General features: G+C 38.7%; 1 protein-coding gene and 1 pseudogene across 2 annotated transcripts; one reads left to right on the forward strand and one right to left on the reverse strand.

Annotated features, from left to right (window-relative positions):
* Positions 1–30: 30 nt before the first annotated feature.
* Positions 31–12,851, forward strand: LOC103717159 (prohibitin-1, mitochondrial-like). 2 transcript variants are annotated; one of them, XR_015971081.2, is made up of 7 exons: positions 44–194; positions 289–520; positions 8,504–8,620; positions 10,994–11,164; positions 11,286–11,498; positions 11,900–12,250; positions 12,372–12,851. XR_015971081.2 is itself a non-coding variant. In XM_008805443.5 (6 exons), the coding sequence occupies exons 2-6, from the start codon at positions 350–352 to the stop codon at positions 12,098–12,100; spliced, it is 873 nt and encodes a 290-aa protein (XP_008803665.1). In that variant the 5' UTR covers positions 31–194; positions 289–349; the 3' UTR covers positions 12,101–12,319. The 2 variants fall into 2 exon arrangements, 1 of the variants encoding a protein (XP_008803665.1); XM_008805443.5 differs by lacking the exon at positions 12,372–12,851 and having other exon boundaries at positions 31–194; positions 11,900–12,319.
* A 1,158-nt stretch (positions 12,852–14,009) lies between these two features.
* On the reverse strand, positions 14,010–15,036 carry LOC148700615 (uncharacterized; annotated as a pseudogene).
* Between the last annotated feature and the right edge of the window lie 1,685 nt (positions 15,037–16,721).

The raw sequence follows: 16,721 nt of genomic DNA on the forward strand, positions 1-16,721 counted from the left end.
ATCATTGATCACATGGCTCCCCTCCTTCCCAAGGCTGGTCATCACGTAAACAGAAAGCATAAGAGGTGGGGGGAAGGGGCGAGAGAAAGCGGCGCCTTCTCCCGTTCAACCCTCCCCCCCAAAAAAAACCCTAGAATAGAAGACACCTTGAGGGAGGCCCAAAGTCCTCCGCCGCAAGTTCGCCTCACCGCGCGGTAAGAATCCGTCGTCCTCTTCCTTCTATTCGGAGAGATTTCGACCTCCATTTTGATGCGAACTGTGGCGGGCTTTGCTCTCTTTTCTCTCTAGGGTTTAGGGGTTTTGAGGAGGAGAGAAGGGGAAAAGGAGAGAGACCGAGACAGAGGTGGCGATGAATTTTAAGAATGTTAAGGTGCCGAGTCCCGGCCCGGGGGCGGGGACGCTGCTCAAGGTGGCGCTCTTCGGCGGCGCCGCCGTCTACGGCGCTCTCAATAGCCTCTACAACGTCGAGGGTGGCCACCGAGCTATCGTGTTCAATCGCATCCAAGGCATCAAGGAAAAGGTCTAAAAATTAGATTGGAAAAGAGATAATGAGATTTCTTTTTTTCAGTCCAAACTTACTAATATTTGGTGGTTATTGGTTACCAGTGTTTTCCACAGGTATTTGGTTTCTTTTGTAGTTTATGACTATTTAATGCTTGAAGAAGTTCGTTCAGGCTGTATCTGTTATTTCCTCCTCTATCTTTTTCGTCTTTCAAATGTTCTTGTTTCCATTTCCTTTTGTATAACTGTTTCAGTAAATATAAATTGTATGATGGCATAGGCGGATCTGTTGTTATTGGATTATTTTGTGTGTTACATCACATGCTTGGTTTTTGACCCCGAATTATTTTTTTCAGATTCGTGTTGTGAGTTTTGGGGGTCCAGTTAAAGTATGGGGGCTGAATGTGCTTTTGCTGCATTAACCACGAAATTTTGTAGTTTAGTTTACTTGAAGAACCCTTTGTTTGGGGGCCTAGAGAACCATCACTGATGTTCTACCATGCAGCGTGCAAGCAATAGATTGGATTGTTTTTTTTCGATTGTTATGCACAATTCCCTTGGACTGTGGAGGGTTGAAGTGGGTTTTGGAACCTACACTAATTCTAGGGAGTTATAAGGTGTATGTGTGTGGCCATATCAAGCTTCTTGGAAGTTGGAACTGCCAAATCAAGAGTCAATTTTGTTTTCTTGAACATTGTAGGAATCCATAATAATATGTGAAATTTGATGATATTTAGTATGGTCATCTCTCCAAAATTTTTATCTGAAGTTAATAATGTGAACTTTATTATGTGTCGAAAAGAATAAATGCATCAGGCATTAAACTGATCCATGATGAATATTAAATGATGAATTGACAAAATCTTGATCTTCTAGATGCCAAGGACACAGCGTATTATAGGAAGCTAAAATTAATATTAAGTGATGAATTGACAAAATCTTGATCTTCTATATACCAAGGACACAGCATATTATAGGAAGCTAAAATTATATTTATATGTGGTTGAAGTTTTACGATTTTGATGTCATTCCTAAAATACAAAAGCAATGTACTTATATCTAAGATTTGAAGATGATACTTATGGTAATGATTAAAAGTGATAAATATATCTTTTGAAGCAAATATTGTTAAAGGAAAAAAGATTTACCATGTTGAGATGTTGGATGCGCATAGTTTTTATGGGAGGTGAAGTTTATGTTCCCCTATTCTTTCCCTGATTAGTGCATATTTCACCAATGTGGATTATGAATCACCTTTGATGCAAAACAAGGTCCATGGATTCAGAGGTACTGACTCTCGGTATATGCAGAAGGAATTGTCGGTTGTTGGTCTCAAATGGCAGCAAACAATTTTCATTATCTTCATATCTTGCATCTCAAAGAAATTTATGAAGAGGGGAATAAAACAAGGGTGATGAATTATGAGTTTATTGGAGAGTTGGTATTATTATCTGATCTCCACTCTTAAAGCTATACTATAGCATGGATCTGCAGACATGTGATATTTCTCATGATGTTTGGTTCCTAGTCCTTGCTTAGTGAATTGGCTTCAATGCATCTTTTCTATGTTGAAACTGTTGCTAGAAGTAAATTTGAAAGTGTTACTTGTATTTATTTGTGAATAACTTTTGGTTCTCAAAATTCCAGTAATGAGGTTCTGTGGAGTGTCCTTTAGGAAGCAATTATGGCCTAAATTTTTCAGGTAAAAGCTGTCTTTTTCCTTTCTAACTTTTAGCGGAATCTTTTGAATGTGGATATGGATGGTGCCTCCTTGACAAAGGCTGGTGAAACTGTTTTTGGTTGGATAGAATTTTGTTGTAAACTATCTATAATCTCACCCTTGTTTTCACTTGATCTTGAAGGGCACATTAAAATTATCTATCTCATACAAGGTCCGCTGTACCAGTACCGGTTGGCGTATCGGTGGTGGCCCGGATAGGTCTCGTACCGGTTCCGGATTCAATGTTGATCCATGCTGATCCCATACTGGTATGTACCGGTCCCGTACTGGTTCTCCAACGATAAGCTACCAGTACCGGATTCCACGCTGATCCAGTACCGGCCGATATGCACTGGTACGGCAGACCATGAATTCTCAAATAGTGTGAAGGCAAGCAATCCTAGGTCACTTGGCATAGATGCCAACTACATAGGAATTCCAAGTGGTACATCAAAAAAAACAAAAGACTCTAGGACATCTATGTAAGCTGACTAGCTGATAGTGCTAAACATACATTGTAGTATTATACTATATTGTGAGAGGTGTGGGTATTTTATCAAATGCGTGAATTACGAGGGATTTTTGTATTTGTATGTATGGTACTATGAATTATTGACAGTAATATGGTATTTTAAGAAGGCACTTCATATCTTATTTTATGTATCCGCACTTGAAGATGATGCAAGTTTAGCTAACTTTGTTTGAAGTATGGTATGCCGTACTGGTGCATGCTAGATTTACTATACCATACCAATACCAAATTGGTATGCAATATGGGAGGCATTCCAAGTATCGGTATGTCGAACCAACGCCCGTATCAGGTATATTGATACTATACCAAGATGGTATCAGTACGGGTCCGGCACGGAGATTGTGAACCATGGTTTGAAGAGCTTACTGTCATTCCATGTCATGTTTTGGCCGAGTGATAGAGTATTAGCACACTCCAAAAAGCATGAAAAAAAGAGTTTGAGGTAGCACTAGGAATGAGGACCCATAGGTAATCATAGGTAATATAGCTGCATTGATCTTGCAATTCTACGCTGATCCGGTACCGGTCCGAGGCCGGACCGATACGTACCGGCCGATATGCACCGGTACGGCAGACCATGAATTCTCACATGGTGTGAAGACAAGCAATCCTAGGTCACTTGGCATAGATGCCAACTACATAGGAATTCCAAGTGGTACATCAAAAAAACAAAAGACTCTAGGACATCTATGTAAACTGACTAGCTGGTAGTGCTAAACATATATTATGCTATATTGTGAGAGGTGTAGGTATTTTATCAAATGCGTGAATTACGAGGGATCTTTGTATTTGTATGTATGGTACTATGAATTATTGACAGTAATATGGTATTTTAAGAAGGCACTTCATATCTTATTTTATGTATCTGCACTTGAAGATGATGCAAGTTTAGCTAACTTTGTTTGAAGCATGGTATGCCGTACTGGTGCATGCTAGACTTACTATACCATATCAATACCAAATTGGTATGCAATATGGGAGGCATTCCAAGTATCGGTATGTCGAACAACGCCCGTATCAGGTATACTGATACTATACCAAGATGGTACTAGTACGGGTCCTGCACGGAGATTGTGAACCATGGTTTGAAGAGCTTACTGTCATTCCATGTCATGTTTTGGCCGAGTGATAGAGTATTAGCACTCCAAAAAGCATAAAAAAAGAGTTCGAGGTAGCACTGGGAATGAGGACCCATAGGTAATCATAGGTAGTATAGGTGCATTGATCTTGCAATTACACGCTGATCCGGTACCGGTCCGAGGCCAGACCGGTACGTACTGGCCGATATGCATCGGTACGGCAGATCATGAATTTTCACATGGTGTGAAGGCAAGCAATCCTAGGTCACTTGGCATAGATGCCAACTACATAGGAATTCCAAGTGGTACATCAAAAAAACAAAAGACTCTAGGACATCTATGTAAGCTGACTAGCTGATAGTGTTAAACATACACTATACTATATTGTGAGAGGTGTGGGTATTTTATCAAATGCGTGAATTACGAGGGATCTTTGTATTTGTATGTATGGTACTATGAATTATTGACAGTAATATGGTATTTTAAGAAGGCACTTCATATCTTATTTTATGTATCCGCACTTGAAGATGATGCAAGTTTAGCTAACTTTGTTTGAAGCGTGGTATGTCGTACTGGTGCATGCTAGACTTACTATACCATACCAATACCAAATTGGTATGCAATATGGGAGGCATTCCAAGTGTCGGACCAACGCCCGTATCAGGTATACTGATACCATACCAAGATGGTACCAGTACGGGTCCGGCACGGAGATTGTGAACCATGGTTTGAAGAGCTTACTGTCATTCCATGTCATATTTTGGCCGAGTGAGTATTAGCGCTCCAAAAAGCATATAAAAAAGAGTTCAAGGTAGCACTGGGAATGAGGACCCATAGGTAATCATAGGTAATATAGCTGTATTGATCTTGCAATTCCACGCTAATCCGGTACTGATCCGAGGCCGGACCGGTACGTACCGGCCGATATGCACCGGTACGACAGACCATGAATTCTCATATGGTGTGAAGGCAAACAATCCTAGGTCACTTGACATAGATGCCAACTACATAGGAATTCCAAGTGGTACATCAAAAAAACAAAAGACTCTAGGACATCTATGTAAGCTGACTAGCTGATAGTGCTAAACATACATTGTAGTATTATACTATATTGTGAGAGGTGTGGGTATTTTATCAAATGCGTGAATTACGAGGGATTTTTGTATTTGTATGTATGGTACTATGAATTATTGACAGTAATATGGTATTTTAAGAAGGCACTTCATATCTTATTTTATGTATTCGCACTTGAAGATGATGCAAGTTTAGCTAACTTTGTTTGAAGTATGGTATGCCGTACTGGTGCATGCTAGATTTACTATACCATACCAATACCAAATTGGTATGCAATATGGGAGGCATTCCAAGTATCGGTATGTCGAACCAACGCCCGTATCAGGTATACTGATACTATACCAAGATGGTATCAGTACGGGTCCGACACGGAGATTGTGAACCATAGTTTGAAGAGCTTACTGTCATTCCATGTCATATTTTGGCCGAGTGATAGAGTATTAGCACACTCCAAAAAGCATGAAAAAAAGAGTTTGAGGTAGCACTAGGAATGAGGACCCATAGGTAATCATAGGTAATATAGCTGCATTGATCTTGCAATTCTACGCTGATCCGGTACCGGTCCGAGGCCGGACCGGTACGTACCGGCCGATATGCACCGGTACGGCAGACCATGAATTCTCACATGGTGTGAAGACAAGCAATCCTAGGTCACTTGGCATAGATGCCAACTACATAGGAATTCCAAGTGGTACATCAAAAAAACAAAAGACTCTAGGACATCTATGTAAACTGACTAGCTGATAGTGCTAAACATATATTATGCTATATTGTGAGAGGTGTAGGTATTTTATCAAATGCGTGAATTACGAGGGATCTTTGTATTTGTATGTATGGTACTATGAATTATTGACAGTAGTATGGTATTTTAAGAAGGCACTTCATATCTTATTTTATGTATCTGCACTTGAAGATGATGCAAGTTTAGCTAACTTTGTTTGAAGCATGGTATGCCGTACTGGTGCATGCTAGACTTACTATACCATACCAATACCAAATTGGTATGCAATATGGGAGGCATTCCAAGTATCGGTATGTCGAACAACGCCCGTATCAGGTATACTGATACTATACCAAGATGGTACCAGTACGGGTCCTGCACGGAGATTGTGAACCATGGTTTGAAGAGCTTACTGTCATTTCATGTCATGTTTTGGCCGAGTGATAGAGTATTAGCACTCCAAAAAGCATAAAAAAAGAGTTCGAGGTAGCACTGGGAATGAGGACCCATAGGTAATCATAGGTAGTATAGGTGCATTGATCTTGCAATTACACGCTGATCCGGTACCGGTCCGAGGCCAGACCGGTACGTACCTGCCGATATGCATCGGTACGGCAGATCATGAATTTTCACATGGTGTGAAGGCAAGCAATCCTAGGTCACTTGGCATAGATGCCAACTACATAGGAATTCCAAGTGGTACATCAAAAAAACAAAGGACTCTAGGACATCTATGTAAGCTGACTAGCTGATAGTGTTAAACATACACTATACTATATTGTGAGAGGTGTGGGTATTTTATCAAATGCGTGAATTACGAGGGATCTTTGTATTTGTATGTATGGTACTATGAATTATTGACAGTAATATGGTATTTTAAGAAGGCACTTCATATCTTATTTTATGTATCCGCCCTTGAAGATGATGCAAGTTTAGCTAACTTTGTTTGAAGCATGGTATGTCGTACTGGTGCATGCTAGACTTACTATACCATACCAATACCAAATTGGTATGCAATATGGGAGGCATTCCAAGTGTCGGACCAACGCCCGTATCAGGTATACTGATACCATACCAAGATGGTACCAGTACGGGTCCGGCACGGAGATTGTGAACCATGGTTTGAAGAGCTTACTGTCATTCCATGTCATATTTTGGCCGAGTGAGTATTAGCGCTCCAAAAAGCATGTAAAAAAAGAGTTCGAGGTAGCACTGGGAATGAGGACCCATAGGTAATCATAGGTAATATAGCTGCATTGATCTTGCAATTCCACGCTAATCCGGTATCGATCCGAGGCCGGACCGGTACGTACCGGCCGATATGCACCGGTACGACAGACCATGAATTCTCATATGGTGTGAAGGCAAACAATCCTAGGTCACTTGACATAGATGCCAACTACATAGGAATTCCAAGTGGTACATCAAAAAAACAAAAGACTCTAGAACACTTATCCATGTAAGCTGACTAGTTGATAGTGCTAAACATACATTATACTATATTGTGAGAGGTGTGGGTATTTTATCAAATGCGTGAATTACGAGGGATCTTTGTATTTGTATGTATGGTACTATGAATTATTGACAGTAATATGGTATTTTAAGAAGGCACTTCATATTTATTTTATGTATCCGCACTTGAAGATGATGCAAGTTTAGCTAACTTTGTTTGAAGCATGGTATGCCGTGCTGGTACATGTTGGACTTACTATACCATACCAATACCAAATTGGTATGCAATATTTGAGGCATTCCAAGTATCGGTATGTCGAACCAACGCCCTTATCAGGTATACTGATATTATACCAAGATGGTACCAGTACAGGTCCGGCACGGAGATTGTGAACCATGGTTTGAAGAGCTGACTGTCATTCCATGTCATGTTTTGGCCGAGTGATAGAGTATAAGCACTCCAAAAAGCATTAAAAAAAGAGTTCGAGATAGCACTAGGAATGAGGACCCATAGGTAATCATAGGTAATATAGCTGCATTGATCTTGCAAATAGATACTATTATGTTGCTAGTGTTTTTCTTAGGCCTCGTCTAATGTGATACTCATATCTCTTTGTTGATGACTATTTTGGGGCCTATTGATATCAAGCTTTGACAGAAAATAGACTCAAATCTCTTTAAGCCTGTCTCCTTTCTTGTCTTTAAATTTTTATCATGTTGATTTTTATGATCACTGATCCATTCTTTTGTTCCTCATTCTTCTAAATTTTACATGTACTAATATCTGCATGTGTGCCACAAAGGGGATTCCAGTAATGTGTGGTAGTGAGGAGGAATAAATAGATTTTCCTGAATAGTTGAAAAGTGGAATGAAGTGCAAAAATAAACCTGCCATTTGGTTGTCATGTGACTTCAAAATTGTCAATGTGGGATTTGGGACTATGAGAGGAAAAGGGGAGAAGCAAACGAATAGATGAGATTGGGATAATTGCATACACTATAGGGAGATGATAGCTCTTCCATTTTAAATTTTACACACACACACACATATATACATACAATATATATATATATATATATATATATATATATGTGTGTGTGTGTGTGTGTGTGTATAGATATATATATATATATATATATATATATGTATATGTGTGTGTGTATATGTATGTATATATATATATATATGTACATATGTATGTATATATGTACATATATATGTATATATGTATGTGTATATGTGTGTATATATATAGGGAGAACTGTTTGGGATGTATCTAACTTGAACAGTATCAAGATTTATCAATAAGTAAGGAAATTGGAGTATACTTTCCAGCTGTACATCTTTTGAACCATATTTATGTATTTGTATTTTACATGTCAGTATGGAACCTTCATAACCTAACATATAGCTTCTAATGCAGGTTTATCCTGAGGGAACCCATTTGATGATCCCCTGGTTTGAGAGGCCTATCATTTACGATGTTCGTGCTCGCCCCCATCTTGTGGAGAGTACTTCTGGGAGTCGTGATCTTCAAATGGTATGTTTTTCAGTTATTTAATTTACTTTTACGACAAGAAGTTGGGGAGTATATACTAAGTTTATTCTTAATCTGTGGTCAACATGTATTCGACATTGTCAGCTGTTAGTTTCTATCTCTTTTCATGTAATGTGTTACAGGAACAATTTGACAATTCTACCGTTAGGAAAAATTGTAATATTTTTATTGTAAAAAATTGTGGGAGGTTATGGTGAAATATATCTCAGATTTGTACCCCACATGGATGATTTCTATACTTCACTATTAGCTTCAAATTAAATGAGAAATATATCTCCTCAAAGGCTGTTTTTCTTCTTTCGTAGCTAAAACGCAAGTCAGAAAAATAATTACATCAAGCAATAATGCATTACTTTTTCTTGACCTGTATCGTTCAATAATGTGATATCATGTCAACCTACAAGGTGAAAGTAGAAGGACTTGAAATGCTTGTTAGATGATTTGATGGATTGTCATGATTCCCTTGAGAGATAGAGGAGGAAGAAATAAGCTGCACTTGTAGAGAGAGGATGATCAGCGGGAACTTTGCGAAACTACATGTATAATGCAGAAGGCTTCAGAGACCAGCCTTGCGTGGCTGGAATTTGAGGCTTTCACATTGTATATATTAGATGATATGTCAGACTTGGATCATCTAATGGGTTTTGCTACTAGTATTGCCTACAATAAAATGCTTTATATTGACCGTTGCTCTTGTGACAGCCCAGGGCTGCATTGTTTGCATTGGAACTGTGTTGTGGATGTTCTTACTTATCCTTTACAGGCTTCGGAATGTGTAGGTAGTGGTGTGCATTGAAATTGGCTTGGTGTAAATTTTAAAGGTGATCTTTTAGTATATTTAAATGGCTTAATTATGAGGATTAGCTCAAGCACACTTTCCCCTTTAAGGCAAGTGTCCATGTGGATTCACTTGATTCTTCATAAATGGTTAGCTTGATCTTGACCCAAAAAGTCAAATTTGTTAACCAATAATCGTCAGTAGCCATCTGAGAAGTGGTTCGCAGGAGATTGTTATCATTACTTGCAGTATTTTTTGACCTGTTTTCTTATTATTTGTTTTTCATGGGCATCAATAAATAAATACTCCAATTTCGTATGCATGTCTTTACGAAATACTAACAGTATTCTTTTTAATTCACTTATATGCCTTATTCATCATTAATCTTTTCTACTACTTGTGATTTAAGAGCTAAAGCTGTGTCAACATTAATTTGTTTGCCAGCTTTGCCAATTTGATCCTAAGGTGGAAAATGAATCCCAAATTTCTTGGTAGCCAAATATTGAGACTAAGAAACAAAATCTAACGCATCGGCATTCAAGCACCCAGGTCCAGGATTGGTTGAAAATGTCAGCTCACACATGGGCCAGGCTGGGAATGGGCAAGGGATTAACACATGCTCAGCCAAAGACCTCTTGTGCCCTGGTCTGCCCCACTTGATGTGTATCATCAATAACTATGCGATGGGAAGCAATTGGAGATTGCAACTATATCATGAATCTAATAGGAGCAATAGCACGATATATACGGTTGCAATACAAAGTCCCTCTCATGAACTTTATGAGTTTATTGATGTAAATGCATGATTTATTACATAAACCATCCATTACAGTGTATCTGGTCCATAACACTGAAAAATGCTGTTGCTAGCGATGTTAGCTTAGTAGATTCTTGAAAACAAAGCATGTAGGTTTTATTTATTATCCAAAAATTGAGCAAGGAGCCTGCTTTTAATCCAGCACGTAAAAGATGTCTTATCATGCTGACAAGATCAGATTTAAGCACAAACTTTTCATAATATATCACATCAAATGTGCTACAAGTGGCTAAAAAGACAACAATGTGATTCCTTGCATAACCTAATAGAAATTACTATTTATACTTTTCACAAAAGAGAACCTAGTGTTAGAAGTGAAAAGGAAGCAGTTTAAATTACTTTATTGTGCTAGGTAGTTATCTCCAATTTGTACTTTCATCATGAGTGCATGACATGTATAAGGTTTGTGGTTTTGTTTTTTTCTCCTGTTACTTCTATTCTTTTTAATTTGTTAAGATTGTCACCTTTTATTGACTCTAGACTTTACCATTTTCTATTAGATAAGCTTACTGTTTTTGCATGTTGTTAGAATCAATGATGGCAGTGTCTAGTGATCTAACCTAAAGAGAGTTGAGCTTGCCCAAGTCTGTCTTGATTTGTATATTGCAGTTTTAGTAATCACTTAAGTTGTGTGCTGCCATTTTCTTATGTGGCTGCATATTTGACTCTTCCACTGCAAGACTCTACCATGGTCAATTTGCATTTCCTTATCTTCATCAATGTCTGCCATGATAAATTTGAATCTTTTATATTTTCTTAGGTGAAGATCGGGCTTCGGGTTCTTACAAGACCCCTACCAGACCAGCTACCAACAATCTATCGAACAATTGGGGAGAACTATAATGAGAGGGTTCTGCCTTCAATTATTCATGAAACTCTGAAGGCTGTGGTAGCACAATACAATGCCAGCCAGCTGATCACACAAAGAGAGGTGTTCTCGGGCAAAAATCTTTTAGATATTATTGCCCATGTTCTGTTGTGTTTTGCATTGTACTTCAGAAAATAAGCACGAAACTCATGCAGAGAAATTGTTAAATGTGATTGTGTTGCAGGCTGTAAGTAGGGAGATACGGAAGATATTGACAGAGAGGGCCCGAAACTTCAATATTGCGCTGGATGATGTGTCCATTACGACCCTGAGTTTTGGGAAGGAATTTACTCATGCGATTGAAGCTAAACAGGTGGCTGCACAAGACGCTGAGCGTGCTAAGTTCATTGTTGAAAAAGCAGAGCAAGACAAAAGAAGTGCTGTTATCAGAGCACAGGTCAGTAAAATTGCACATTTATTCAGGTGGTTCCTTATAGTTCTTGTAGGAATGAACCATGGTCATGCTGGCATGTTTACCGTGCATGCACATGATTGCATCAAGATGGTTATCCATGGAATACGAAACTTAGCCTACGCTCTCTGCCCTTCCCCACAACCCATCAAGAGGTCGCTTATGCTTTAGTCAAGGCCCTATTTATCGTGCCCCGTGGTGGGCCTCAAATTGTCATTTTAGACAATTTTCACCAATCCTTTCTGGCCATTTGAAAATGAGCTTTTGTTTTATCAGTTTTTTGTAATTTTCTTTCGATAGTTATGGCCCCTCAAATCACATGCAATGGGAAATATGTTGATGACAGCAGTCAGAATTATAATCATTTGTCTTTCTCTTACTGACAGGGTGAGGCCAAGAGTGCCCAGCTTATAGGTCAAGCTATCGCAAGTAACCCTGCATTTGTTGCCTTACGGCAGATTGAGGCTGCAAGGGAAATAGCTCATACAATTGCAAATTCGTCCAACCGAGTGTTCTTGAATTCCAGTGATCTCTTGCTGAATCTTCAAGAGCTGAATGCGGACAACACAACCAAACTGAAGAAGTGAAATAGTCTGATTTTCCCCTGTGGTAGGAAAAAGAAACTTCCAAGCGGAACAATGATGATAATTGGAAAAGTTTCATCGGTTCCCTATTTTTCATAGAAAACTTTGCTAGAGGAAAACTTTCATACCAGTCCTCGTCAGACAAGTTGTCTGGTAATGTTCTGATTATTTCATGTGTTTGTCAACTGTAGACCATCATAAACCGTTTCTTGCTTCTCCAAATGGGTCCAATTTTCTGTCTATGTTTTTGTTAAACTAGACCACCTGCATTTAGGTGACACAGGTGCTGTTTGCCCCCTGATCAACAAGTTAATTGTATTGTGGATAGCAGCAAGTTGAAGTGATCAGTCCCTGCGGCTACACGGCTACTTCAGAGGAGAAACCGCCTCAAGTGGAGAATAAAGGAAAAACTTTAGCAAGGCATTTCATTAATGCCGTCAATGGCGTTAGAATGATCTTTTGGGGGGTTGACGAAGTAAAGAACTGCTTATAAGAAGTGAAAAGTGTGATATAAGAATGGCTGTAGCAGACCTTTGCGGTCTTGCTGCAGATCATGGATGGGTGGTCTATTTGTATTATTTGATGTTGTGACTGCCATCCAACAGCTCTTCCATGAGGTTATGTGCAACCATGCTGGAGTTTTGTGGTTGCATATCCCTAGTCCCTACAGATTCCAATTGTCTCCGTCGGTGGAGAATATACAAATTGTATTGCTCTTAATGCAAATGTCTCTGCTGATTTTCTTTACTGCAAATAACACTGGTTTGACAACGAAATTTGGTTACACGCAACACAAAGTACACTATTAAAATATAGTTGTATCTGCTGACTTATGATATGCACGGCGAGCATGAAGTTGGTGCTCCTGATAAAACGGGTGGGGTTTTATGTTGGAAAAATCACTCCTTTCTTAGGAGCAAAGCTATTATTGAGGTTCGAGTTTGTTTAGAAGGCAGTGAAACTTTGAACCAAGATCTTTTGTAGGGAGGTTGATAGGTGAAGCATGAGATACTCCATGCTTTCGGGGGGACTGCAAAGAATGAGCGAAAAGCCATTTCATTTCATCGTGGTCTTGCAGGTACAATTCCATTGACTCCTTAGTCAGGTAATCAGAGAGGTGATTTCAGACTGTGGACTATTTGTTCTGTGAGTTGGATTAGGGTTGTCACTTGTATGAACCATTAAGGACCCATTTGTGCTCTCCTTGGTTACAATTCTCAGAAATCAGCATTACCTTTTTCCATAGACAAGGCACCAAAAGGCTTACACAATTCCAGATCGTGAACATAAACAACATGAGCAACCGTGCCACAAATGAAGACGAGAAATAAATTCCTGAGATTTATGTAAAGGGTCTTATCATCTACTATATTCCTGCTAGGGCTATGTTACCAAGAGTTGCAAACTAACCAGATCCATGGCTTGTAACCTGCAACCGGCTCTAGAGCTGAGTTGCCTGGCTATGTCCGGATTGAGATCTGATGGCATTCATAACACGTCAGAGTTCTATGAATATCGTATATATTGATGATAGATCTGTTGATCTATGAACACATAGCGTGCAAGCTTTTGGAACTGAAGGAGCAGGAAGCTCAAAAATATCATTCCTTAGGTTAAAACGGTCCCAGAAATGGAACCCATATATGGATGGATGTACTGGAAATTTCTTATAGAAAAAATTATAGGTAAGTTCAATGGATAATTGTTAATTTTCAGAATTTTTGGCTCTATACAATTTTTAATATATAAAACCATAGTATGCCGTACCGGCCCAAATCGAACGATACGGGCTATTGTACCATACTGATTTGGTACCGGTACCTGCTATGGATGGCGTACCAACATTCGGTATGCCACAAAAACTTCGTATTGTACTGACGCTATGTTAGTGTAGCACTGGTACGGAGTTCAGAACCGAGACGACGAGTCTTGTATAAAACAGTTTCCGTTGAACATGAATTTTTTTTCCAATCCTCTCTCGCGCATGACTGCATAGAATCACTATATTTGTAGGACCATGGAGAGCTGAAGGCATGATTACGATCATGGGGGCGTGGGGGTTGGGCAAGGAAGAGGTATGGGTTGAGCTACATAGGTAAGATATTACTGCCCAGCCATTAACACCGAGTAATCGCACTGGTATGAAGTTCCTTCCTGCCATCACCAGGATACTCTAGCTATATATTGTTTCTTAAACCTCAGTAACTGCTCAAAGTTTGCAAAGATTAAATAGAGAATAAGAAAGTAAGCCTGTAGAATCCATGTACAAGGCTCCAAATATTAAATAGACAATAAGAAAGTAAGGCTGCACAGAATCCATCTACAAGGCTCAACAAGCATTGTGAATCTATTTATAAAGTATAATCATTGCAAGTAAACTTGCAGCTGGTGAATTCCGAAACTATCCAAGTGAATGGTTCTGAGCCTGTGACTGGCTTGACTCCAAGGATCCTTGGGAATCATTTTAAGACCGAAGGAGGCTCTAGGTTTGATAAATGTTCAAATACTGCGATGGTGAGGAACATAGAAACTAAGATTGCCGTTGCAGCAAAACCAAAGAAAATGGCATTTATGGATGTGCCAAAGTCCTTCCAAGATGCATCTTGATAAGTTGGTTTTGATGAAGTAGGGTCTCCAATCCATTCATGGTATTTGGTTTTGGCCTCTATTTCGCAGCAACTATCAATGTTCTATAATGAACTCGGTTAAAGAATTGGCATGATCAGGTACATAAACAATAAAGCATTATAATGATAACATCAAGTCTAGTACAGAAAGCTATCTCTTCAACCCTCGAACATCTTTACTAATTAGAACATCAGAAAATAGGACAAGTTCTGCAATAAAAATCAGATTGTGTTTAGAAAACTTAAATCCTCTCCAGGAATGTAAGAAGCAAAACTAACAGTTGCATCAGGTTGAAGTGTACCAACAGACATCAAAAGTGCAAGATAAACTAGATATCAACTATTGGATCAAATTTTCATGAATGATTTCAAGTTACTTCAGGCGATGACTGTCTTGATGTTTGATATGCTCCTCCTTTTTTATCACCAACAAGCTGCAAGACTAATAGCCATAAGTTGTTTATAGAGATTTTGACTGGCTAAATCAGGAGACTATTAAGAATGGTTGGCCATAACGCTGCCTTTTTTTCTGGCCCTAAGAACGCAAGTAGCATTTACTATATTATCTAGTACATTGCTTGAAGTAACACTTTTTTGGCATATATCAAATTGGTGTTATTTTTCCAAGCCTATTGGGCTACATCCATGACTGATTTCTAGCTGCTAGTAGGTACTGAATGAAGGACAACTTAATGCAATGAGCAAATGCAGCCCCTTGACTCCCATGAAGTATCTAGATAGAAAATAGAAAGGGGGAAAGAAAACAAGGAGCAAGCAAACAAAGAAAGAAGGAGACAAATAGACAATACAACTTTAGAACCAAAACATGTATCAAAGTCCATGATTTATTTTAGATAACAATTAAGGGGAAAGAGATCACTGCCATCATTTCATTTTGAAAATAGAAAATGGATAATTGAATAGTTTATTTAATTATCAGTCAAGATGGTACAATAAGAGATACAGCTAGCACATTGGCAAATCTAAAGTGACCTTTTTCTGTTAAACTTTTATAATTCTAAAATTCAGTTTTTAGTTTTAATGGGCATAATTCTGTTGGTTAATCAAGAAAAGATGATTGATCAGTGGTGAAGAGGGACTGCAATTAGTTAAGAGTAACAGATTTTCAAGACCAAACAACTCTGATAACATGCGAAAAAATTTCATCAAGACGGGTCCGAAGAATTTCACAAATGTGTGATGGAATTATATTCAAAATAGCTAGAACATCAAGGGGTATAAACCTGACCTTCATGGTCTGATGGCATCAGAAACGACAACGAGAGATTCCATGAAGGCCCTCTGGCAAACAAAACAATATTTTTTCTTTGCCAAGTAATTTCCATTCAAAAAAGTTCTCTATATACTACCATGGCTAAATTTTCATAATTTGTTGAAGAGCTGCAAGTACTTCATAAAAAGGGACGACGGCAGCAGCCTGAGAGCTCATGCCATGTTATTGTAGATGCATGCAAATGAATAGGAACTGATGTGGGAGCATAGAAAGAAAAGCTAACCTGTTTAACCGCAACTCTGCGACCGAGAAAAATAGTTGATCCCTGCCACCACTTTATCTAACTGTAACTGAATGACCCACAATAACCAGCTGCAATGAGGTATAAACTGAGATAGTGATTGGATATCTTTAGTTTCCTTTGATCTTCGCTTCTTCGCTTTATATCCTACCTACTTCTCAGTTCCCATCACCACTTTTGTAAAGAAAAGCTGCAATGAAAGCTATAAATATAGATATAGATGAAAGAAAGAATGCTGTCATAGTATAAAATAATTTCAAAATCGCATTTGAGTTCCACTTCCACCAAAGAGTGATTTGATACCATATAGTGACAATGTAAAGGATTCCACAAGGAGGAAAGGAAAGAGAGGATCTGAGACTAGAGAAGATGGAAGACAAGGAAACAAGGCTTCTTAAGGATATATAATGAATTCAGGGTCCACTAAGAACACGAATGACCATAACCATGTCTAAGAAGGTA

Source organism: Phoenix dactylifera, chromosome 11 (genome assembly GCF_051530095.1).
Source record: "Phoenix dactylifera cultivar Ajwa chromosome 11, Ajwa_hap1_PhDact_Kaust_v1.1, whole genome shotgun sequence".
In the NCBI taxonomy this organism is placed as follows: Eukaryota; Viridiplantae; Streptophyta; class Magnoliopsida; order Arecales; family Arecaceae; genus Phoenix; species Phoenix dactylifera.